At 39.0% G+C, this 26,693-nt stretch overlaps 1 protein-coding gene across 1 annotated transcript in view; it reads right to left on the bottom strand.

Annotated features, from left to right (window-relative positions):
* Window positions 1-26,693, bottom strand: part of vps8 (VPS8 subunit of CORVET complex) — a 146,099-nt gene that overhangs the window by 58,907 nt on the left and 60,499 nt on the right. Inside the window, exons 27-34 of the mRNA XM_062976463.1 lie at window positions 25,957-26,076; window positions 22,869-22,940; window positions 15,497-15,616; window positions 14,400-14,456; window positions 11,827-11,909; window positions 10,458-10,542; window positions 8,938-9,036; window positions 4,685-4,774 (exon numbers count right to left, since the gene is read on the bottom strand). Coding sequence (XP_062832533.1) covers window positions 4,685-4,774; window positions 8,938-9,036; window positions 10,458-10,542; window positions 11,827-11,909; window positions 14,400-14,456; window positions 15,497-15,616; window positions 22,869-22,940; window positions 25,957-26,076 — 726 coding nt within the window. The remainder of the gene's footprint in view (window positions 1-4,684; window positions 4,775-8,937; window positions 9,037-10,457; window positions 10,543-11,826; window positions 11,910-14,399; window positions 14,457-15,496; window positions 15,617-22,868; window positions 22,941-25,956; window positions 26,077-26,693) is intronic.

Raw genomic sequence — 26,693 nt, 5'->3', positions numbered from 1 at the left:
ATAGAGGAAATCACAAAACAACTAAATAGTTTTAGACCAGAAGCGGGCAACAGCAACCGCATTGTCCGTAGCTTTAAGCAACTCCTCCTCTGTACATGAGGTAGGACATTGTGGGCAAGCATACATATGCGGAGTTGTTTGTTCTGCTCCACAGTCACACAAGGTAGAGGATTCCTCCAGGTAATGCCACCTCGCCAAGTTGTCTTTAGATCTGCCCACACCGCTTCTGAGTCTGTTCAGGGACTTCCAAGTTGCCCATTCTTGGTTTGCCCCAGGAGGAAGACCCTCGTAGAGGGCCATCCAGTTGGAATTGCCAGGTTTAGCTGCCCAGAAGGACACCCTTGCTGCTGCTGGAGGAACATCAAGAGGAGTGGTGGTTCTCATGAAGCCCTTCCTTGATTTGAGTCTGGTGGGAGGAGGGTGATAGCCATGCAGTGGGTGGCTTTCACAATGTTCGACCTTATTTCTCTCACAGTTAGCAGCGACTTCCCGTCGCATGTCAGGAGGGGCAATGCCAGCTAACTTGTAGAGTTTATCAACAGGTGTAGGTTTAAGGCATCCTGTGATTATTCTGCATGTTTCATTTAGTGCTATGTCCACTTGCTTCGCATGGGCAGACTTTTGCCAGACAGGACAGGTGTACTCTGCAGTTGAGAAAGACAAGGCCAGGGCTGATGTTCTTATTACTTGTGGGTCTGCACCCCATGCACTGCCAGTCAGTTTCCGCAGGATGTTGTTGCGTGCAGCTACTTTGTGCTTGGTGTTCATGCAGTGTTTCCTATATGTTAGTGTTCGATCTAAGGTGACACCAAGATATTTAGGATGGAAACAGTGTTCGAGCTCTTGGCCTTCCCAAGTAACTTTCAGTTTCCTGTTGGCTTCACGGTTACGTAGATGGAAAGCACACACTTGTGTCTTGGCAGGGTTAGGCTTCAGGTGGTTCTCTTTGTAGTAGCTGGAGAGGTCTTTCAAGGCTTGGTTGGTTGGTTGGTTTTCAACTGTTTCAAAATCTTTCGCTTGTGTTGTAAGGCCAAGGTCATCAGCATATATAAAGCTCTTTGTGAGTGGTGGTAGTGGCTGATCGTTCGTGAAGATGTTAAATAAGGTCGGTGCAAGAACGTTGCCTTGGGGTAAACCATTCTTTTCAGCATTGGATGAAAATATCAATGAATATTACATTACATGTGATTGATGTTAAATCCTATCAGTTAAGATTTAAATTCTCTCAGATTGTGTCTTTCCTGCCACATCTTTCACCTTTAAGAGAGAGAGAAATCGCAAACCACAACTAATTAAAATAGTCAGTAACATTACTAGTAAAAGAATGCCTGGGCAAGACCCATTCATGAATCTTCATTTACCAGCTAAAGACCAATGATACACTGTCATACATGCAAGTGAAGAACTAGATATTCAGTGAGATATCAAATCAAATTAAAAAGAGTAAGAATATCCTTTAAAAACCAATTCAAATAACTTAAAAAGCAATTTAAAAATGAATTTTAAACATAAAAAGCCTTTAGGAATAATACAGTTTTATCTGGCTGCCATAAGCTCAATTCAGTATTCTAGACCCTTTGAGAAAGATCTTACAAAGACTATTGCTGCAGCAGCATGTCATGTTTGATTTTTAGGATTTAGAAGAGCTAATGTAGTGCTGGACTGCGACGCTAGAGACCAGGGATCAAATCACATAAACCATCTGGGTGACCTTGGGTAAGTAATACAGAAAAATAAATCTTGCCAAGAAATCTCCATCACAGGTGAGTCTTGAGGGTCACTGAAAGTCCGAAACTTGAACTTGAACTCACACAGCAACCAACAAAATTGCCAAAACATACTATATTAAGGAGACTTCCATCATTTTCCTGCATAACGTTTAAAAAGCTGTTAAAATGTCAACTGAGAGAAATCTGGCTAGGAGCAGAACTGTGTATAACAGCGAACCATTTCAGCAATTGCTTTAGCAAAAAATCTGTTTCCTAACTGCCTTTAAAGTGGTTCAACAGCTGAATGACACGTTCTCTTTTACTGAGTGCAATTAGTGTCAAGAAGAGCCTTTCTAGCCGTCTTTCTTAGCTGATTCCCTAAGTTTAGGGCACACACAACAAATTTAAGAGGAATTCAGTGTGATGCATATGAAATAATGTTCTAGTTAAAGGCTACAACAGCACTGTATTGATGCCTGACACAGAAAATAATTTCTTAGTGATGAATGAATAGATTGCTTCCATCCAAAACTAGACAAAAGGAGGGCAGTCATGTATTCATCAACTTCATATATAGATTGAAGTAGTAATCTTATTTCTACAATAGGAAGCTATGAGTGACTGTTGGAATTGGGGGGAATCTTGTCAATGCTCATAGAGGAAGTCTGTGCTCCTTTTTAAGGCATTGTATTTGTCAAAGGTCCCCATGTGAACCACTCCGAGTCCCCTCGGGGAGATGGAAGCAGGTTATAAATACATTATTATTATTATTATTATTATTATTATTATTATTATTATTATTATTAGTATTATTTTATTGTATGACACAGCAAACAAGATAGATATGCTGGATTTTGTTTCACAAAATCACAAGTCGAACACTTCCCAAGTGTCTAGGACTGTGTGATGTATTTTCGGATGATGCGTGCAGATCCCAGTAGGGTGGCCTTTTGCAGTTAATAGATCGTAATTTTGTCAATGTCTATTGTTTCCAAATGCCGGCTGAGATATTTTGGCATGGCACTCAGTGTGCCCATCACCACCAGGACCACCTGCACTGGTTTCTGCCAGAGTCTTTGAAGTTCAATCTTGAGGTCCTGATAGCGGCTGAGTTTTTCCTATTGTTTTTCGTCAATGCAACTGTCACCTGGGATGGCGACATCAATGATCCAAACCTTTTTCTTTTCCACAACTGTGATGTCTGGTGTGTTGTGTTCCAGAACTTTGTCAGTCTGGATTCGGAAGTCCTTTGCTCCTGGGCTGCAAGGATCAGGCCTTCTGTCTCCTTCTTCAGGGTCCCATTCGTGAGCCATAGCCAGGTCTTCTCCTTATCAGCTTTTCCCTCAATTTTGTCAAGGAACTTTCCATGCAATGTTTTGTTGTGCCAGCTGTCAGCTCTAGTTTGTAGTGCGGTTTTCTTGTACTGATTTTTTTGTCTGCTGTGCTTTGAGGAGTTTCTGATTTTTGACTTCAATCAAAGCAGGCTCTTCATTTTGCTTTACATATTCTGTCAGGGCATGTTCTTTTTCTTTGACTGCTTGTTTTACTTGTAAGAGTCCTCTGCCCCCTGATCTTCTAGGCAGATATAGCCGGTCAACATCACTGCGAGGGTGCAGTGAATGATGAATGGTCATGAGTTTTCTTGTTTTTCTGTCCAAATTGTCCAGTTCCACCTGTGTCCAATTTATAATGCCAGCAGTATATCTTATGACAGGTATGGCCCAGGTGTTTATGGCTTTGATGGTGTTGCCTCCATTGAGCTTGCTTTTGAGAATTTTTCTGACCCTTTGTGTGTATTCTTTGCTGACCACAGTTTTTACATGTTCATGCTTGATGTTGTCCAGCTGTAATATGCCCAAATATTTATAGGCCTCTGGCTGGTGACACTTTATTGTTTGGCCATTAGGCATATTTATGCCCTCACTTTCAATAATTTTCCCTTCTTCAATGTCACTGTCAAACATTTGTCCAAATCAAACTCCATGCTGATATCAGTACTAAAAATTCAGACAGTCTTGGTCAGAGACTGGATTTCAGTTTCCGTTTTCCCATAAAGCTTCAGGTCATCCATGTACATCGGATGTGAAATTTTGTGACATTTCTTAGATGTTTGATAGCCGAGATTTGTTTTTTGTAAGATTGTTGACAGAGGGATCATGGCAATAATGAAAAGCAGAGGGGACAATGAATCTCCCTGGAAAATTCCTCTTCTGATGTTGACAAGTCCATAGCTTTCATTTCCAACAAACAGTTCAGTTTTCCAGTGCTCCATCATGTTTTCAATAAAGGTGCCAACGTTTTTACAAATCCCTATGGCGTCCAGGCTCTTGATGATCCAGCTGTGTGGGAGTGAGTCAAAGGCCTTTTTGTAGTCAATCCACGTCATGTGAAGATTAGCTTTTCGGCTTTTACAGTTCTCCAGAATCATTTTGTCAATCAATAACTGGTCTTTTGTGCCCCTACTTTTCCGTTTGTTGCCTTTCTGTTCATCTGGCAAGATGTTTTTTTTCTTCAAGATAGTCTTGAATTCTGTCAGCTATGATGCCAGTCAGTAGTTTAAACATAGTGGGCAGACATGTTATTGGCCTGTAGTTTCCTGGTGCTGCTCCTTTTGCTGGATCCTTTTGTATCAGGTATGTTCTTCCAGTTGTTAGCCATTCACTGATACTTCCTTTCTGCAGCATCTCATTGAATTGTTGGGCCATTTTCCATGTAAACTAATCAGATGTTTGAGCCAAAATCCATGTCCAGTTTTTGACTTTTTGCGCTCGTTTGCTGATCATTATTATGATCAGCAAACTGATCATTATGATTATGATTATGATTATTATTAGGCCCACATAACTGATTTAATCATTCCTAACTTTAACTCTAACCCTGGACGACCGCCCAGTCCCATACTCTGCATTCCATAATAGTGTGAATTTTCTTCTCAAAATAAAGATACTTCCATAACATCTTTTAGCAATCTTTACCTCCAAGTTTTGGATTATTTGCTCAATCTGGTCACTGAAGTGAATGGAAATCAGATCTGCTGCTTTAAAAGGACTCACTGATATCAGTTCCTGAGCAATGAGGGAAGAGAAAGAAAAGTGTTAAATATTCATTAATGCAGAATGTATTCACAAAACAAACACACTGCTAATACTCCAGAACAAATTTAGGAATAATTATATCTGGAATGTTTTCAAAATCAATATGATAATGAAATGATGTTTATAAGAAATCTAATAAATTTGTCTGTGATGCATCTATTTCCCCTTAGAATAGAAATTTGAAGACGATAGGTTGTTTCAGGGCAAAAAAAAATTTCATTCTGAGTTACTTTAATACTTTAATAACTGTCTTTTTTGTAGGGATTGTCCAAAATGGTCAATATTTTTATTGGTTTTTAAGCATAATTATGTTTTACAATTGTAGGCAAACTTTGTGCATCTATATAGAAATAGAACTCCAATGAAATCAATGCAACATTTAGAGAAAAATATATTTAGATTAGAACACTGCTAAAATGAATCAAAACCAATTTAGATTTAAATAATATGATTTAACTAGTTTGTAGACCTATTGTTTATGAAGTTTTGGCAATATGGACGTACAATTTATCTATCTTATTGTCAATTTCAACAAGTTAGCTAGCAGCACTTCCTTCTCTGTCTGGTACTTGAATAAAAATGATTATGTATATGACTATTAACCACCTTTAAAACCTGAAATTCAAATTCTACTTTCATCTTATTAGGGACATGCCTGCGAATATGAGAATATTTCTTTTTCTCCCTATACTTGCATTTCATTCTCATCATCATTGCTAATGCTTTCCTCTGGCTGTACTCAGCAGGATTCACAGGGAACTATGCTGAGATTTTTTATGAGTTTCTTCTGTTCCTATAGCTCCCCAAATGGAAAAAGTCACAATGCCACATGTAGTACATCTGTGTTGCTCTTTATTATGCAGTTTGGCATACACATACGTACATATGCTACTGTAGTTATTAATCCAGTTTCTTGATCCTAAACTGGGCTTTGGTTTAATATATCCCCTGAGAGATGTGGACACACAGAACCAACAAAAACCATACTCTCATACACAGGAAGAAACAGCAGTAAGGCAAATGCGACATTGTCTACCTATGCCCTGATTTGCTTCTCTAAAGGCAATTAAGTAAAGGTAAAGGTTTCCCCTTGACATTAAGTCTAGTCATGTCCAACTCTGGGTGGTGGTGCTCCTCTATATGCATATGTGTATATGTAAGTGTATACATACATCACATACAAATAAAAGTTGAGCATCCCTTATCTGGAAATCTGAAATGCTCCAAAACTCAAAACTGTCCACATGGATGGCTGAGATACAGATATCTCTGCTTTCTGATGTTTCAAGGCATACAAACTTTATTTCGTTCACAAAATTATTACAAATATTATTTATACAATTACCATTAAGCTATGTATATAAAGTGCATATGGAACATAAATGAGTTTTGTGTTTGGCCTTGGGTCCAAACTCCAAGATATTTCATTAGGTATATGCAAATGTTCCAAAATCAATAACAACAACAATAACAACTTCATTTATATCCTGCCCCATCACCTTAAAGGTATTCCGGGTGGCTTACAAAGCAAGAATAATGCAACACAGAACAAATAAAAACAACAAAATTGACCAGAATCAATATAGCATTCCCTAGCACCAATGCTTGTTATTTCAGATAGGGGACACTTAACCTGAATATAATATAATATCACATAGATATTGCTCAATTGTTTTCATTTGCAATTATAACTTGGTCCAAGGAAAATAGTTTGGCACTTTAGGATAAGAGGTTCCCTGCATTTACCAATGGACCTTGGCAATTATGCTGTGAGTTGTCTTGTTGATCTGAAGAACAGCTGATTACCAGAGACATTATACTATTATGTGTGATGAATTGACTGAAGAACCCAAAAGGTTGTTTCACCATCTAACTACTCATTGCATTCAATTCTCTATCCACTACAGAAATAATTGCTTTTATTTAAATTCACTTGAGAGGGCCATCAGTTCAGGTACTAGATAGATACTCATGTATAATATCAGAATTAGTCACTTTCACTAATTTTACCTTTCCAAGTTGGTGTTCTTACAGGAAATAAGGACAACTTAGAATGAAATCGACAAACTAATGTACTGAAAACTAAAATCGTGATCTGGAACTCTATATTGGACATCGGAATTCCTGCTGAACTGCACAGGTCATCATTTCTCACTGTATTTCCAATTAATTTTCCATCCAGTAGGTGTCAATTGCTCTTTAATAATAGAAGGACAAAAACACCAGGAAGGTGGTTCCAGACTTCAATTAAGTTTTTAATGAGCTAACAAAGTTATTTACATGAAACATGGAACTTATTCCATCTTTGTTTCAAACAAATCAGTATTTAATCTAGCCTTTTTTATGGCTTTTTCTGTTTTTTCTATCATTACCCTAGAATCATAGAGTTGGAAGAGGCCAGAATGACCAACCAGTCCAACCATTACCATGCAGGAATGCATAATCAAAGCCCTCTGGACTGATGGCCACCCAGACCCTGCTTAAAATCCTTCACAGAAGGAAATTCCACCACACTCCAAGGCAGCATATTCCACTACTAAAGACCTCTTACTGTCAGGAAATTCTTCTTAATGTTTAGGTGGACTTCTTTTCCTGAAATCTGAATCTATTGCTCTGTGTCCTAGTCTCTAGATCAGCATCAAACAAGTTTGCCTCCTTCTCAATATTAGAATTCCATCTATTTATCTTATCTATTTCCTCCTTTAGCATTTCCTCATAGCCCAATGAGGAAGTGAAAATAATTATTTTACTCATTGAACTGGATAATTTTGAAATTACTGTTGAATTATGATTCATTTTAATATACGCGAGTGTTATTCTTTACTGCTGCTGAAATTATTTTCAGTTAGTTGCATTTCAACATCTAGTTTATTATTTTAAGTTTTCATTTTAAAACTCAATTGTCATCTGAAATGCCTTCAAAAGTAGAGCAGTGTTTCTCAACTTGGGGGTCAAGACCCCTGGAGTCATAGGGGGTGTCCTAGGGGTCGCCAAAGACCATCAGAAAACACGTATTTCTGATGATTTTAGGAACCCCTTTGGAAGAGAAGGCTGAAGATCTCTCAGCCTGTCCTTCTCTTCCTTTTTGGAAACAGATGGCGAATCCTCCCACCAAAGGCCCTTCTCCTGCTGTGATTGGCCAGCAGAACCGGCCCGAGGTAATTCCAAGTAGTAGGTGAACCTATTACTTGGCGCCCCCCCCCCCATTTTGGGGCCCAATCCCCCCCCCACACACACACACAAACGAGAGGCCGCCACCGCGGCAGTGCCGGTGCACGCTCTCACGCCGCCCGGAAGGTGGGCCCAGGAGAGCATATGCCCTACGTGCCGACGCACGCTCTCCTGGGCCCGCCTTCCGGGTGACGTGAGAGCATGGCTTATTTCACTGCGCGAGCAGCCCCACACGCATGCGCGAAAGGGTCCCATCGGCCATTTTGGACGATGGGACCCTTCCGCGCATGCGCAGCAGGTCCCTCACTCGCGTGGATGGGTGGCTTGGGAGCCTTACCCAAGCCGCGCGAGCGAGGGACCCGCTGCGCATGCAGGGTCCCATCACCCAAAATAGGTGATGGGATCCTCCTGCGCATGCGCAGAGGATCGCTCGCCTGCTCGCGCGGTGACGTAAGGCACGCAGGGGAGAATAGGCGAGCCTGGCACATGACAGCATAGTGCACGTGAACAGGCAAGGGAGAACGCGCAAGGCTGGAGGGAGGCTTGTGCCAGTGAGTCCCTTCAAGGCAGGGGGAAGTGCCCATGCGACGTGAGGGTGAGAGTGGCCCAGCAGCATCAGGAGGAGGAGGAGGAGCAGAAGTTGTTTAGATAATTTGTAATGCTGTTTATTAGAAAAAAGCAAGTCTTTCCTTTTGTTTTTTATTAATGCTCCCATTAGAAAATGCATAAGGATGTAGGTGAACAAAAACTTTCAAAATCGTGGGTCAGTCCTCCCCAAATCCCACCAGTATTCACAATTGGCCATGTTGGGTCTGTGTGCCAAGTTTGGTTATCCTGGATTATCTAGCAGTGTGGACTCATATAACCCAGTTTAAAGCAGAAAATCTGGGATCAGATCCTGGGATATAGGGCCTGTCTGGAAGGGCCTTCAGTGATGTAGAATCAGTTAATTCAAGCCATACCTCAATGTGCTTTATAGCCTTCTGCCATACAGATTGCTTTTCTTCTGTGCTATGCCCAGGAATAGAGAGGATATTGTGGATATAAGTAAAAACTTCTTCCTTTAAAGCAATAAATTGGAAGAGTAAAAATATCACATACTGCTTCAATAATGTCTAGCAAATGCAAATAACATTTCTCAAATTATTCAATGCATGCTGAAACACCATGAAAAAGCAAACACCATTTTCTATCTATTAGGGATGTGCGATCCATTAAAAATGGTTCAAAAGTCATTACAAAACTGGAGCCACTAGCATTTCATTTCTAAAATATTTCTAAAGCATGGTTAGTGAAAATTCATTACTATAACGAGAGTAATGAAATTTTGTTGCTATTTCGTTATAATAATGGCATATAATTACTATAATTGGGGAAATTTCAGGGGCTCCTTTCTCCCTCATTTTTAAAGCTACTGAAGTGAAACTCGCTACAGTGGCAAAACATATTTACCACTGTTAGCCCACCAAATTTCAGAAAGTTTCACTCAGCCACGGATTTTTGGGGAAATTTCATTTTTTTATAAACATTAAAAAAAACCCAAAACTACAAGAACTATCTACAGTACTTGAATTTTATACACAATGCACAAGATAACAAGGGCATCAATCTCCAGAGATTTAAGAAAGATTCACATATCTACAGATTTTTGGGATTTTTAAAAGTTTAGACAAAGACACCCCCCCCCCCCAAAAAAAAGTGACAACAGCAATCCCCTTGAATGCCTGTCTGTCTTTATGACACACAACCACATAATTTCAACTTTGGACAGATTTATATTATTACTTACTTGCATTAGTCCTCTTTGCAGATTCAATAATTTTATTTATTATTATTAGAATGTCTCTAAACAGCTGGTGCCATTGGGGCTTTCTGATGCTGAGCACTGCATTCTGGGAAATGTAGTTTAGGGCAGGGCCTTTTGCATTCTCTGCCACAGGAGGCCTTGCCCTCCCAAACTACATTTCTAAGAATGCTGTGTTCTCAGTCTCCTACCCATTAACTTTGCTAGTCCTGCCCCCAGTGCCTTCCTTATGGCGATCGGGCCAAAGAAAAACCGGATTGGTTTTTAAAACACTTCATGTTCTCTTGGCTTTACCAAAGTTGCTTAATGCTTATACTGAAAATTAAACTGACCTTGGGAGGCATCCCAATGTTACAGCATCTTAATGAAAATGATCGGCGAGTGTTTCAATTCTTAAATTTTCCCTCACCTTTCCTGCATGTTTGTACGAATTTAATGAAACTGATACAAAATACAAAAAGTAATGATAATTTTGCACACCCCTAGCTATCTGTCTATTTCATGAGGCCATTCCTACATCAAAACCTTGACTTGAAAATCAGACTCCTTCCTCCCATTCCTGCAATGCACACATGAAGTATAAGCCCCCATCTGGTGAGAACCAAGCTAAAAACGGAAAGGAAAAGAGATTTCATCCAAATTCTCTATATAATTACTTTTGCATATTCTCATCCTTACCTTTCTCAAAGGATCATGCAAGTAGCAATCAATTATCTTATCATAACGATGTTCCCGCTCATACATAAATTCACAGATTTGATAGCTGTAATAAAACAATGTTAATTTATTCATTTTAGTATATCAGCATTTTGCAGGTGACAGAAACTGAGAAAGTCACATGGTTTTCATGTATATGGCAGCAAATAAAGATATTTGCTTGGAGAAAAGTAAGACATCTTTTTCCTGTCTTGAATCTTTACAGCTGGCCACATCTGCTCAGTATATAGTCTTATGGAGTTTGCCTTATATGTATTTTTGAAATTATTTTTTAAACCCACATTTATAGGTCCTCCAGCATGAACATATTCCACTGGAAACTGATCACAGAATCAAACCGAAAGGCCTAGAGATCCTTAAAAAAATGTTTCAACCAAATCTGTGAATAATGAAATCTGTGAAAGTCAAAACGTGGAGGGCCAACTGCAATCCTAAACAACTCAAACATATATCCCATACAAACCATAGTGGTCCATTGAGTTAATTTTTACTCATACATGAACGCACCCGAAAACACTTTTCGGTTGTCTTGTGTGCCAGTCCATAGGATTGCAATTAAACACAGGAGGAGAAATGTTCAGGTGCAGAAGCCATATTCTTGCTGCATCAATGCAACTGCTGCAACATCTGCTCAGTATTCTGGTACTAAAACTCAGCAAGAAGCAAATCCTAAAGCTTTCAGATTGAGACTAGATTTATTTGGAACAATTATATGGTATATTCCTCAGGGATTCAGCAGCAGCAAGGAAGGTTGGTCTGTTTTTTATGTTTTAGGATATGTACAACATACCACAGTCACTAGGATATAATGTAATCTGCAAGAGACCCAAGACTAGCAATGGCAAGGCAACCTGAGAATGAACAGAGGGTATACTGCCGAAAACAGTTGCCAAGCAACCATCCCATGTGCTTTTCCTAGTTTCATTCATCTCCTGTAGATAAGGCCAGTCGGGAGCTTTCAGCCTTCGTAAGCTTGGATGAAATTACAAGACCAATATGCCCCACTGCCTTAAGGCACCTTATTGGGATCATCTCTATAGCACTAGAAAGGCTCAGAACAATAACATTACAGCAGGCGCAGCTTCAACAGACCCCAAAGGATATTTGAACATAGCCTTAGGGAGGTCGCGGATCCAAGATTATCTTGATGGAAGCCCCACTGCCAAATCTGATGAATCAAGTTTGCTCTCCATGGAAGAAAACAATGGTGACAAAGTGCCCATCAAGTATGTAGCTTGAGGAGTACATAGAAGAATAACAGCAATAAAAAGTGCACAACTAACGGTAGGAAATAGTAGGAGGAGACAGGAAACGTGTGCAAAGGACTTACAATTCAGCTTTTTCGGCCATTTGAATCAGTCTGCTCTCTTCAAATTGTACAATACCACCAGCTTGAAGCAATTCTAGTAGAACCTAATAACATGAAATAGATTGCGCATTTTATTTTACGCATTGTGCCCCAACAAGCTGAATATGCAATGCACTGCTATATATCTTTAGAATATATATATATATATATATATATATATATATATATATATATATATATACACACACACACATAGAATCATAGAGTTGGAAAAGACCTCGTTTGGCAGCTCAACTCCCTGCCAAAAAGCAGGAAAATCACATTCAAGGCACCCCCGACAAATGGCCATACAATCTCTGTTTAAAAGCCTCCAAAGGAGGAGCCTCCACTACACTCTGGGGCAGAGAGTTCCACTGCTGAACAGCTTTCACAGTTAGGAAATTCTTCCTAATGTTCAGGTGGCATCTCCATTCCTGTAGTTTGAAGCAGTTGTTCCACATCCTAGTCTCCAGGGCAGCAGAAAACAAGCTTGCTCCCTCCTCCTTATGACTTCCTCTCACATATTTATCTATGACCATTATGTCTCATCTCAGTCTTCTCTTCTGCAGGCTAAACATGCCCAGGTCTTTAAGCCACTCCTCATAGCGCTTGTTTTGCAAACCTTTGACTATTTTAGTTGCCCTCCTCTGGACATATTCCAGCTTGTCAACATCTCCCTTCAGTTGCAGTGCCCAGAATTGGACACAGTATTCCAGGTGTAGTTTGACCAAGGCAGAATAGAGGGGTGGAATGACTTCCCTGGATTTAGACACTATACTCCTATTTATGCAGACTCAAAGATCTTCTTCACATGTACTGCTGTCGAGCCGGGCATTACCCATTCTGTATCTTTGGATTTCATTTTTTCTACCTAAGTGGAGTATCTTGCATTTGTCCCTGTTGAAGTTCATTTTGTTAGTTTTATCCATTCATCTCTCTAATCTGTTAAAATCGTTTTGAATTCTGTTCCTGTCTTCTGGAGTATTAGCTATCCTTCCCAATTTGGTGTTGTCTGCAAACTTGCTGATCATGCCTTCTAACCCTTCATCTAAGCTATGAATAAAGATGTTGAACAGAACCGGGCCCAGGACAGAACCCTGCTTATGGCACTCCACTCGTCACTTCTTTCCAGGATGAAGAGGAAGCATTGGTGAGCACCCTTTGAGTTTGTTCACTTAGCCAATAATAGATCCATCTAACCGTAGTTTTGCCTAGCCCACATTTGACTAGTTTGTTTTCTAGCAGGTCATAGGGGGCCTTGTCGAAGGCCTTATATCTACACACACGCACACAGAGTTAGTTTCCAAAAAGTACCAAATCCATCTGAACAAATGTAACACGAATGCGGATATGCATTCTTTTGCTATAAAGAAAATTTTCCCAAGCTCTGTATTGAAGTAAATTGATGCATTTTGGTAATTCTCGTGTTTCTTTTTTTCTCCTTTTTTGGATTTGGTACCTTTTGGAAACAAGCTCCACACACATATGTGTGTGCAAGAGAGACTTTTTTCAGATACTGAAAAACTAAATGTAGTCCTTTTGCTTTAACACTGTATTATTTTCATTTTAGTTGCAACACCTTTCCCTTCATATCTGTAACCTTTTAATCACTGAAATCTATGTTTTCATTTAAACATCTTCTAACATTTCTAGTCACATTTTTACTTTCACAACATGTCTCAGATTATGCAGAAAAAGAAAGCTGTATGTCTTGGCATGACTAAAGTATTAGCCCCAATAAGACCTGAACCAGTAAATTAGTGGAAATTTGGCAAGTCAATGCTTGTATAATTTCTATTAAATTAATGGATACACTCTACTTCAAGGGATTAACAGGTGGATTAAGACTGGTTTTCAAATATCAAATCCATGCTGTTTACCGAACTACTTGGAAACATCTCTTCCCCATTGTTCATATTCACACCCATCCTGCCTCATGAGTAAATTGTTCTCACCCTCCATTCTCTTAACTTCCTCATTTCAATCTCTCCAACTCTTCTCATTTTATATCATCAAACATCCTTCCTGAATTGTCACTGGACAATTAAGGCAAGAGACGAGCATTAATTTCTATTCTGTCCCTATATAATCCAGCATCCACCCTCCAGTAACTTCAGCAGAGAAGGGCTGAGTTGTCAAAACCAATGGAGAAAGAAATTCTAAACAAAGAGATAAAACCTACTGATGCAATAATCTCCATTGGCACTGAACTAGCAGCAATAAGGCTGAGTATTAAAAATCGCTATATTGCACTCACCACATCTGGCATGCATTATGGATGCTGTGTGGGAATTATTTTGGGTTGAATTTGTGTTTTTAGTGTGCGCTCTCCTGAAAATATTAAAATATTATTCATAAAACTGCACAAACTTTCAGCAATCTGCTTCCATGAGATATATGGGCTGTCAGCTGTTTTCCAGATGCAATTGACTTCTTATGCTGAGTGCCATTTTTGGCATTCCTGTCCTACAGCCTGGTCATTCTTAGCAATGACCCTTCTTTCCTTAACCATGCATCAGTCTCCCAGCATGAATTATTCCTCCAAGGATTCGTACCTGCTGTCTCTCAGAGTGCCGTGAATCATCATCAGGGCTGCACAAAAATTCAAGGACCTGGAGAAGATTGGAAGAGCGTTTTGAGGCACTCACAAAATACACCCCGCCATCATTGGAGATAGAAACTTATTGACCATTACTGGGTGAAGAAATAAATACCAATTACATTGGCAATACTGTAACATTTTAAACAACTAAACCTCAGAACCCATGGATAAATTCATGGGGGACAAAGCAATCAATACCAATATGCATTTGTATATCTATTATTGTAGAACACAAGTAGTACTGCATCCAACAGGCTCTAAAATATCTGGTTGGACACTGTAGAAACAGAATCTTAAACTAGAAGATCATTTGGTCTGTTCTAACACAACTCTTCTCACATTATATAGAATTTATTTTGCAATGGGCAAATTCAGGAAAGAGAGAACAAAATGGATTTAGCACAACAGGTTAACCACCAGCTGCAATAAATCTTGCCAATTGAAAGCTTGGCAGTTCAAAGCCCGGGTGAGGGATGAGTGCCCGACCTTCAGCCCAGCTCACCTAACAGATTTAAAACAGCTGTGAGTAGATAAATAGATACTGCTTTAGTGGGGAGATATTTTAATGGCACAAATATCAGAAAAATGCCAGAGATCAAAAAAGGAGGAAGTCTGTGAACAGGGCTCTTTGACATGGAGGATGGAGTGACAGCATCCCCTCTTGGCCAGAATCAAGCACAACCTCCAGGATGCTGAAGATGGGAAATGCCTACACCCTCCCTATCTGTACTGTTGTCTGTCCTTTCTCTGCATAATGGCATTGAATGTTTGCTGTGTATGTTTTCTGTGATTTGCCCTGAGTCCCCTTTTGGGGTAAGAAGGGCGGAATATAAATACTGTAAACAAACAAACAAATAAATGGCAAGTGATACAAATCACAAATCATTGCCTAGCAGATTTTCTCTGCTTTATTTTACTGTCGTGCAAGCAATAAAAATAGGCTGAAAGCATTATTCATGCAATTCTATTGTCATCTATCATGAAATCACCAAATGGAGGCACGTGATTAACAACATCAACAATCCCTTCACTTGCACTTTCCCATTTTACCTGGTCAAATAAAGTCCTATTCACAAACAGAGTGTTGTTCGGCTTAGCAAGCTGACGGGCAAGGAAAGTAAAGAGACATCCAACTTGTGATGGGGTGAAATCAGAGTTCTCCACCATAACCTAGAAAAGGGAAGCAACAGAATTTAATCCACAAAGAAAAAGAAAAATCAGAACAAACAGAAAAAGGAGGGAAAAGTAAGACACAAATTAAATGCACCTGATGTGAGAGCATTAAGGTAGCAAAGATTCAGAAATGTACTTTTGTGATGCACATCTCGAAACAATTCAAAAGATTATCATTGAATTTTAATTGCCCATACATTTGATGCGAGTACATTAGTTGTTTCAGGTAGGACACATATGTTCTCATTCAGCACTGCAGTGTTTTGCTGTGAGGCATGTACCCATATTTTTCATAACTCATATTCAGCTCATGATAGACTGGATTTGAACATCAGCTCTCAAAACTTATCATCTGCAGCAGATACAGCTGTATAACTGAAAAGTAGCCATATTATGCTGTCCTGCAATAGGCAATGACAGCCTGCTGAATTTATCAGGGGGGCAACATATTAGGCTTTGCTGAAGCCATCTATGAAACAACTCAGCAACCCGCCATAAATAAAAGAACAGTTGAGAGGAAGGAAAAGAAGTGTTTGAATAGAATAAAATCCATTTTCTTTCAGCAAAGAAGAACATATGTGTGTGTGTGTGTGTGTGTATTTGTGTGTGTGTGTGTGTGTGTGTGTAGACAAGATTTCCAAGCTATTTGTGACAGGCTTTAACTGTGTACTTTTTTAAAATATACTTTCTAAAAACATACAGAATTTACTGTTCCATTTGTTTCACAGAACTGTCATGCGATTAGCAACATTTTACATTTCAAAAAGACTCCTATTCCGTACACAATAATGCCATACTGTTTAAAATAGAAACATTTCAAAAGCTACAACAGATGTTTCATCTATATAGTATAATTCTAGGCTTCCAAATGGCAAATTCTCCTTATCATGTGATGGATGTTATGGATAACTTGCTTTTTAAATAGTCAACAGTACCATTTGGTAAGATAAACGGAGAAAATAAACATCTCGACAATACATCCTGTCTTTTAAAAGCACAAATCTGAAATAGTTGCTCCCTGGGAAGAGGAGAGCAAAGGTAACAGGGATAGTGTGGGCTGTATAATATGGAATACGAAAGGAAAAGGGGGAAATCATGCAAGACTGACTATATTTTATCAGTATCTTGTCATAAGAAATTATCATGGGCCAAGCAAAAGTTGAGCAGCAATGGCTAATTGAGTGATACTGCTAAGCTTGCAGAACTAAGCATACATGTATATGTGTACAAACACACACAAATCAATGTTAAGCTTTTGACGGCATGTTCATAAACGAGGTCAATCAAATTGAGATACTATCTTATTTAGACTGGTGCTTATATCAAGGGAGTGGATCTTAAAACATGGAACCTATCTTTTTCAATAGCTTTTGGAAGAATTATCGCAACTGGTTGAGTTGATCAGTTTTAATATTTTGTCATGTATCTTGCAAATTTTGTTGAAATAGAAAAATGGGCAGGTTGAGCAAAAAGAAAAGGTTCTGTCACAGCAATTATGAATGAAAATCCAGTCATTGCCAACCTGCAAAGGTCAACCTGCATGAGTCACAAACAAAAACAGAATGGCGTTCACATTTCTGATAAAAAGTCAGTTTCACTGTTCTACCAAGAAGCAAGCTTTTTTTGCACACCATTTTAGCAGATTTGCTGCCCATTTCCTTTCTCTTTGTTGTATTTTCTAGCACACGATCATGAGTTCTGCTTCTCTGCTGTCCAGCAAAGATAAGATGAAGATTACCCAACATGACAAAGACATTAACCATCAGTGGTGCTAGTCTGTCCAGTTGCCTCTCTGTTGCCAAATTAATTATTTCACCCATCCTGCTCCCTTTGGATTATGCCATGCACTTGCAATCCTTTAATAGAAAGACTGCTTTAGGCCCCTTAATTTTTTTTTTTTTTGAAAGGCTGCCTTTCTCCTACCAAAAACCATTTAGCGAGGTACCTTAACTGTCAGCAAAGCTATCTCCTGTTCTTAAGAGACACCAAGCCTTATTCAACTTGACAATATCAAACCATACTGGACAAAAAAGCATATAAGCTCAGACACACCTGTCGAGAAAGCCTTGGTGTCCTCAGTTAAAAGGGTTAGTTCAGTACAAGATACCCCAGATTCCATAGCTAAGGTACGAGGGTTGAATGAAAAGTAATGCCTCCACCTTCGTAACTCCTCAACAGATGGCAGTACTGGTATGCGGCAGGTACTGGCTTGTTCAGTAGACTATCCTCTACAGTTCCATTTGGCAGGAAGCCTTAGCATCAAACGGTTGTGTTGTTAAAGTGCAAAGTATGGAACCCTGCGCAGACGGTTGGTCAATGCGACTTAAGCATTAATGTTGGTGGACAGGAAAAGTGATTTTAAAATGGGCTTAAAGCTAACCTTAAAAACTGTGGTATAGATACCAAGAACTGGGAAGCCCTGGCCCTTGAGCACTCTAGCTGGAGGTCAGCTGTGACCAACAGTGCTATGGAATTTGAAGAGGCACAAATGGAGGGTGAAAGGGAGAAACGTGCCAATAGAAAGGCGCATCAAGCCAACCCTGACCAGGACCGCCTTCCACCTGAAAACCAATGTCCTCACTGTAGAAGAACATGTGGGTCAAGAGTAGGGCTCTACAGTCACCTACATATCCACTGCCAAGACACTACACTTGGAAGGCCATCATACCCAGACAATGAGTAATCACCTAAGTAAATAAGTAAGGTAGAAGCACAAATTTGTGGCACAATGGTGGAAGCACAAAGCACAAAGTTAAGAGGCAGAAGCATGATTTTCTTCATACTGTACTCATTAAAGCCTCCCTCCCTCTCTCTTCATGAAGTCAAACATACCAGGAATAAAAAGTACATAAAATCAACTAACTCAAAGTTCCTCAAACCAGACAAGAGCAATACAGACAGCAATCTCCCAAAGCGGACAAGAGCACAAGGAACGGAGGCACAAGGCATGGAGGCGACTCCCTTGAAGCCCTAAAGCCCTGTACTTTTGTGCTAGCGCTCCCTCTCACACTAGTGCTCACTCTTGTGGAAGCTCTTAACTCAAAATGCTACCCATATGTCAAAGTGAAAACAAGGCTCGTAACTCAAAAGCTCGTAAGTTGCGACTCTCATAAGTCAAGGTTCTACTGTATAGTTGAATCATCTTCTGCAGAGTCCACTGTAAACACTGGACAATAGATGCCTGTAAATGTCTAAAACATTTCAGAAAACTATTTGTGGCCAAATTTTTGGGGCTCCAACATTGAACTAAAAGGGCCCCATTCGGAGTCAGGACACACAGTTTACGAAGTGGTGCTCTATATCACCAAAAGCAAAGCAGCAGTCACTATAGCCAATAGTTACAGAGAGTACTGACAATGCATTGTTTTCATCCACTCTGTAAGGACTGAAGAAATTGCAAACAGCTGGCAAATGCTTTCTTAGCCCATCAGTTAAGAAAATAATGGCAAGGGAACATTCAAAGTTTACCGCTACTTTATGATAGCAGGGAGCATGTTCTAAATGTTAGTTGCACATATTGTTCTGAAGCATAATAACAATCTATTATTTATGAAAGCATCTAATATACATGAAGAGCTATACAGAAAATAGAAATAATGCCCAAGATGCCAACTATCTAAATACCCATTAACTAGAAGTGATGAAATAAAAGGTGTTGGAGAGAGAGAGAAAACTCTATTAGCTGGCAGATAGTGAAAATACAAACATTAGAAGAATACAATAATTAACTTGGAAACAGGAAACAAATGAAAAAAACAAAATTATCTATTGTCCTAGTTATCTATCTGATGAATGTAAATATGACAACTTTTTTCCCCTCATACAGAATTAATAAACAGTCTTGTGGCATTTTGTGGGTTTTTCTTCACCTATTTTTGTATATCTACTGTTGCCTTTTCATCTAATGACATAATAAAACCTTTAAAAGAATAGGAAATAAATAAAGGGGGACAAAAACACAAGTGGGACATCGCAGAGTCAAAATCAAGACAACAAAAGAGGTTTATGTATTTTTTAAAAGAAAGTCTTACTGAACAATTAAAAGGAAATGTCACACATCAGAGGCCACAAAAGAGGATGCAGGAATGTTATAGAAAAAGCACAAGGAAGTGAATATATCTTACAAACCATGGCTTATAACGTCATGGAAATGTAGCATAACCGTGCATATTTCACTTGTCTTTCCTTCATCCCTTCCAAAGGAAAAGGAAAAGGAAAAGGAAGGAACATGTAAACATGGTTTCATAAACCATAGTGAGAAGCAATATTCAGAATATGATTATAGCCAATGTTAGCAGTTCAATTTCACATTTAGCAATTCAGAATTAATTTCCATTTATTTCAATGGTACATACTCTACAGTTTAGAGAGAAAATGATAATTTACATCAGTGGTTGCCAACCTGTGGTTCGTGGGCCACCAGTGGTCCCCAAGAACTAAAACATGGCCCGCAGCCTCACTGTTACTACATCATTGCAACGAGAGCAATTGGTCTTGCGAAACTCTCTTATAGTGTTGAGGCAACGGGGATGTCGGGCAGGGAGAGGCTGACTACCCATGAAAGGCATGACAACAAGCCTCTTGACTGCTGCTTCTCCTCCTCCTCCTCCTCCCTCCCCGAGTAGAGCCATTCCATGTGGCACCTGAAAGCGGGGGTGCCTTGGTGTCTTCATTTTTAGGCCTGTTCCTGGGGTTTTTTGGGGTGCTGATTCAGAAAATTGCTTGGGATAGACCACATCAGCTCTAGATTATTAAATCTAGTTTTCTGTGGGCGAAAACCACTACTGGATAGCACTGCTGGATGGCATATGTTCTGTATCAGAACCTAGAGCTGATGTGGGCTATCCAATGCAATTTTCTGAATCAGCATCCCAAATAACCAAATGGAATCTAAAGTTGACCAAAAACTGATTCATACTAATGTTGTAGAGTGGTTCCTGGTCAACGTGGTCCCTGGTCAAAATGGTCCCTAGTCAAAAAAAGGTTGGGAACCACTGGTTAACATAGAGACGTTAAAAGAATAAATGAAAGTTTAAAAAATAAAGCTATTAAAATTCAACATATACCATTATGACATAATTAAGTCACACACAAAACCAAAACAAACAGAAAAGGGAAAACTGTATTTTTGCTCGTTACAGTAATCTACACTATACTGAATCTGGATCTAAATACACAAGAACATGGTCAATAGACAAAATTTTAGAAATAGTGAAGAGAGAGAACTGACAGGTAGAACAAAAAGTGAACTGAAGCAGAAAGAGAAAGAGCAAAAGCTCAACCCTTTAACCTATGGAGAATGTTTGAGGATTAACTGAAAGGAAAGGCATATATATAAAGGTATACGGGAACGGCAATAAAAACTGTCTTCTGCATACTGGTAAGAATAAAAAGCAGATGCCAGTTGGATGGAATATGGGATTAATGCTACCAGGAAAGAAAGAACTAAAAGATAAAGCTTTATATCCTTAATGTATTATTATATTGCAAGCCCAAAAAAAGGTTTAAAAAAAGTGAAGCCCCCGGTGGCACAACGAGTAAAACCACTGAGCTGCTGAACTTGCTGACTGAAAGGTCGGTGACTTGAATCTGGGGAGTGGAATGAGCTCCCTCTGTTAACCCCAGCTTCTATCAACCTAGCAGTTTGGAAACATGCAAATGTGAATAGATCAATAGGTACCGCTATGGCGGGAAGGTAACAGTGCTCCATGCAGTCATGCTGGCCTCATGACCTAGGAGGTGTCTACAGACAATGCCGGCTCTTAGAAATGGAGATGAGCATCAATCCCCAGAGTTGGATATGACTAGACTTAATGTCAGGGGGAAAGCTTTACCTTTACCTTAAATTAAGAGACGTGAGCTTTGGAAAACCCACTCTCAAAGATGACACTCGTAAGCAACAGGCCCACTGACACAAGCTTGAAAAAAATGATCTGTGAGTTACATGTGAATGTGCTGCTAAACATTTAAGAGCAATGTAGAAACAAAGAATGCGTAATTGTATCAAAAGGTGATGAAGGATCCAAAGGTATGTTCGGGTTCAACTGACTGTTAGAAGCTTCACAAACAATGATCTATGAAGTTGTGAACAATTATCCAGTCTGGTTATGGAATGAACTCTAGTTTTAAATAATAATAACTCACTGGGAAACCATTCTTTCTTGACACTTTTCATTTACAAAATCTTCTGCCTTGTTTCTTTATTTTTTCTTTGTCTAGCAGAAGACAAAGACTAGGAGCTTTTATCCATAGAAAGATAATACTTTTGCTCAGAGTCTTTCAACTGCACACAGATATCAGCAAAACACATAATTTAGTATGCAGCGATCTAGTCAGCACTTACTACAAAAGTCATTTTTCTGTCTTTTTGATCAAACTATTTATCTGTCTTTCCAGCAGATAAAACCATTATTTAAGAAGCAATCTAATACCATACACAAAAGTGAACTCAGTTCCCAACTCTCCTGTTTACTACATCCATCATCTGTCTATCACCTTTATATTGATAGATGTTCTTCTTCACACATTTCACATGGATAATGTCCAAAATTGAGTCTACCTATCTGGCACCACACATTTGATAAAGCAAAATAAGTTGGCTTCATTCGTTCTCATTTATGAAGAAGATTTTGAAAAAGGAAATATTTGAAAAAAGAAACTAAAATATATTTGACCAAAATTGTAAAGGATGCCAGGGATATGACATCTGGGTATAATCGCTTTCAGCTCTGAGTAGATGGATCTGTGGGTGGAGGTGATTAATACCTATGAGAAAACATGGAAATATCATTTTCTGGTTGGTGCTACAATATGTCCCTGCAGGGGTGGTAGTCCACCCTTAAAATCCTTGGATACTTTTATGGTCAGTATCATGAATGATCCCGCCAAAGCCCTTGTCAGTAGATGGGATCAAGACACACAATTGTTCCCAAGCATTCTTTCCGATCAATCACTAATTGGTTTCCTTAGTAAACAGAAGAAATATTTGCATCATCACAGGAGATCATTTGTGGCCGAGTAGGATTGTCTTCCAAGGGTAGAGCCTTGGTGGCGGGTCCGTCAGTGACTGTAGAGACCTATTCTAGATCTGCATGGTCTTTCACAATAAGAATAGAGATTTCCAAATGAGAGGTTGTCATGACAAGAGTTTGTTTAATGTGCTTTCCTCTTGGCATGTTTCTCCTTAAACCTGTGACTGCACTAAACAAAATACATATACACAGTCCAGAAAGAAAAAAGGGAAACTTACCTTGAGTAGGATGTCCACAATTCTCTGCTGATACTCCACAGCTTGCTTGTCATTCTTAAAGTCTTCAAATGTCTTTATTTAAAGAATGTTATTGGGGAGAAATAGAAATACTTCAGACTTTTATCCCCTTATAATGGGAAATATGAAAGAAAAAATCTAAACTGTATCATCGCCTTGTTTTACACACTTCCTATATTAAACAGAGTAGATGTGTTCAGATGGTCAAGCCTTGGCTTAGTAAATCAGGATATACACAAACTTTGGTCTCTTACATGCAACCATTTTGCTCCCACTCCACTTTTTGTGTTAGCGAGGAAAGAATTAACAACAGATTGCTGTGACATCTTTAGTGGATTCTCCAATTAAATAGCTTCCAAACAAGCCCAAATTAATAAGATCTGAAACTATGGCTCAAAATCCTGGCTCGCTGGGGGAGCCAGCCTTGAGGGAAAGTGGAGGGTAGAAGACCAAAAGTGGGAAGTGGAGATGAATGAGCACAACTGTTGTTTTGCAGACAGAAACTGTGTCCACAAAAGTGAAAAGTCATAGAAAACCAAGAACGTCATAACAAATCAGGCAGAAATCCACTACATTCAAGGCAGCAGAGGGATCAAGGTTTGTAGTACAATGTTTCCCTGTTCACTGGGGTTAAGGGTGCAAGACCTCCAGAAAAGTGGTAAAACTGAATAAATGAACAGCAAGGAAACACATCTCTAGGAATCTCTAAGTTCTCTAGCACGAAGTTGACCATAGAGGGAGGCTATAGAATCTAGAGATCCCCAGAGAAAGTATATTAACTAAATTGTTAAATTATCAAACCCTCAAAAGTCTGCAAATGTAGGAGGCCCAACCATATTTTTGGATTTGGTAGTAAAATGGTCATAGTAGATAAGCAACAATGCTCATGATGAGTAATCTGGTATAAATATTGTGATGTATATGGGCCTACAAGTCATTTCTGACTTCCGCTGACTCTACGACTTTGACTGATAGACTCTAAATCAGTGGTTTTCAACCTGTGGGTCTCTAGATGTTTTGGTCTTCAACTCCAGAAATCCTAACAGCTGGTAAACTGGCTGGGATTTCTGGGAGTTGTAGGCCAAAACATCTGGGGACCTACAGGTTGAGAACCACTGCTCTAAATCTATCACAGGGTTTTCTTGGCAAGGAATGTTTTCAGAGGGGCTTGCCTTTGCCTTCCTAAGGTTGAGAGAATGTGACTTTCCCAAGGTTACACAGAGAGTTTCCATGGCTGAACCAGTATCTAAACCCTGGTCTCCAGACTTGTGGTCCAATATTCAAACTACTACACCAAACTAGTTCTCTTGGTATGAGCATTTATAATGTGAAAACATTTACTATCAAAGGGTAATGAAATAAAAGATGACTGTACATCAAAATAATTTGACAATAGCTGAAGGCACATCTTCTGTCCCTCTACCTTGAAGATTTCTAATTCTAAGTCTCTTTTATGCATTTTTTTATTTTGCTTGAATATATTGCAAGAGGAAAATGGAAACAAGAGGATTCCTTTTTCTGGTTCTCTGTTGTTGTATATAATGTCAGGGCAGCCTCTGGCTTTCAGAAACAGCAACTGCATGGTTGTTTTATTTTATCACATGCTAAAGGACACACTGGCATACAAACAATTCCCAGCAAGAAATAAAGGCGCAATGACAACTGGGATGGCTACGGATTACAATTTTGGATTATGTGGTTTTAACTAGTTGACTTTTTTATTTTAATGTTGAGATGTTTTTAACTTGTTAGTTTTAATGTATTTGTTTACCTTATTGTATGTATGTTATGTGGCATCAAATTATGCCTTTTTGTGAGGCCACTCTGATTCCCCTGCAGGGTGAGAAGGGCAGGATATAAATGTGGTAAATAAATAAAACAAACAAAGGAAACCATAATATTGGACAGAATGCCAGCAACACGATCTAGTCTGATAGCTAGGATTATCTGATGTAAACTTAATTAGAAGACTGTTTGAAATAAAATATAAAGAGTAAAAATGAGTGTGATCCGTTTTAATATTTACATTTCAGCGCTGATGGATTTTGCTACAAGAGGTCCCAAATCCACCTTCTTTGGGGAGGATTTCCAGCATTACAAAAGACTTTTGAGCTTTGAGTGGTTTGAAAAATTACCACTGGAGAGGACAGTGCAGTAGCAAAATTAAGAGTACTGAGTTATTAAAATTACCAAAAAATATATTGGACAAATTGAGAATAGATTCATTTTCAATGGGACCACACCCATATAATGTGTTGTATCCAGATATACACAGCAGCAACTGGGAAACTAGAGGGAAACATTTAAGGCTTTCTCACAGAAGATGCTTTGGCCCAGTTTTCAGGGTTCCCTCCTTTTCCATTTATTCTTTTTTGTTTTGTAAGGTTATTCATCTCTCTCTGTAGCATTTTGAGCAGGTTAGAAGGGTAATGAAAAGACAGGACAATTCACAGTTTTTATGCCAGCTGCGCATACCCTAGATGTCTATATGTATGTAGAATGGGACTAAAATGGTGAAGAGTCAGAAGTGAATTCACTTAGCATACAGACTAACACTTTTCCTGTGGTAGGACTGATTCTGGTTGTCTCACTAGAAGCCTTTCCTCCACCCTCATTAATTGGGGATCCTTTCTGATGGGCAGGATAATTCGTCTCTTTGCCTATGCTTCTAATAACAACTTCAAGAGCTAAGCAGAAGCCTAGCAGGAGAAATGTTAGTTCTTGCCATCTGACAAAGAAGTGAACTTTCTGCCTAGAAAACTTACCAAAGCCCCTTGGTGTTAGAAACAAACACATCAAAACATTATGTAAGTTTGTGGCACCATCAGCCAAGTGGTATGTGTAAGCTCTCTTTATATGTTCCAATTATGTTCTGTTCCTATAAACAACCTTGTATAATCAATTTTATTTTACCATGTTACATATCTGGCTTTCCTCCATACTGGTCATTTCAGAATTTGGTTTGCTAGAAGATGACTCTCAGGATTATTATCCAAATTATCAAACTTCAATAGTACAGATGAAACAATTTCCTCCCAAATATCTCTTTAGAAATGGTGTTGCCACTTACCAGTGCAAGAACATTAAGGAATTCCCGAGTATCAAAGTGCAACAGTGTGCGAACATAAGGGTAAACTTCTTCCTCCACAGGTGCTTCGGCTGAATGCAACCGGATAAGGAATTCAAAAACCTGCAGTGAAATATTAACACACACATCACTAAGTCAGTGCTTGAATTCTTGAAAACTATTCAAGGCTCACCAGTTCAGAGAAACATTTTCAAAAACAGAAAATACATTTTCAATAGTATTTTCTATCATATAAATACTATCCACCATATTTGAAGCTAGTTTCCTGATACACGTTCAATATCTAGCACCAGGCAAAGGATTTCAGAGTTTACTATTTCCCAGGGTTCCTTACATCCACTTTCACAATTATTGACATTTATTATTGCTCATTGGCATTTGGGAAGGATTATCTCCACAGGTTTCCTAAATAATGAATTCAAACAAAGGGAAACAGTACATTTGCATTCTTGTTTACTTTTCAAAATAAATCTATTATTATACATTAAATCAGTTTATTCAGACACGGAGAAAGCATATATGTATGTATGTAGAATTTAAAGCAGTGGATGGAGTTTAGAAATATAGTGAATAGATGGCTAATTGCTAGCCAGAGAGATTAGAACAGCGCCCTCCCTCTTGGCCTTCAGAAAGAAGACAAAAACATGGCTGTGTGACCAAGCTTTTGGGCAGTAAAGTAATGCAGTGCAAGAAATAAATAGGGAATATGTGCAATTAAC

The sequence above is a fragment of the Anolis carolinensis genome, chromosome 3 (genome assembly GCF_035594765.1).
Source record: "Anolis carolinensis isolate JA03-04 chromosome 3, rAnoCar3.1.pri, whole genome shotgun sequence".
NCBI classification, from domain to species: Eukaryota; Metazoa; Chordata; class Lepidosauria; order Squamata; family Dactyloidae; genus Anolis; species Anolis carolinensis.
Note: the sequence above shows the minus strand (reverse complement) of the source record. Positions and strands in the feature narration are given on the sequence as shown.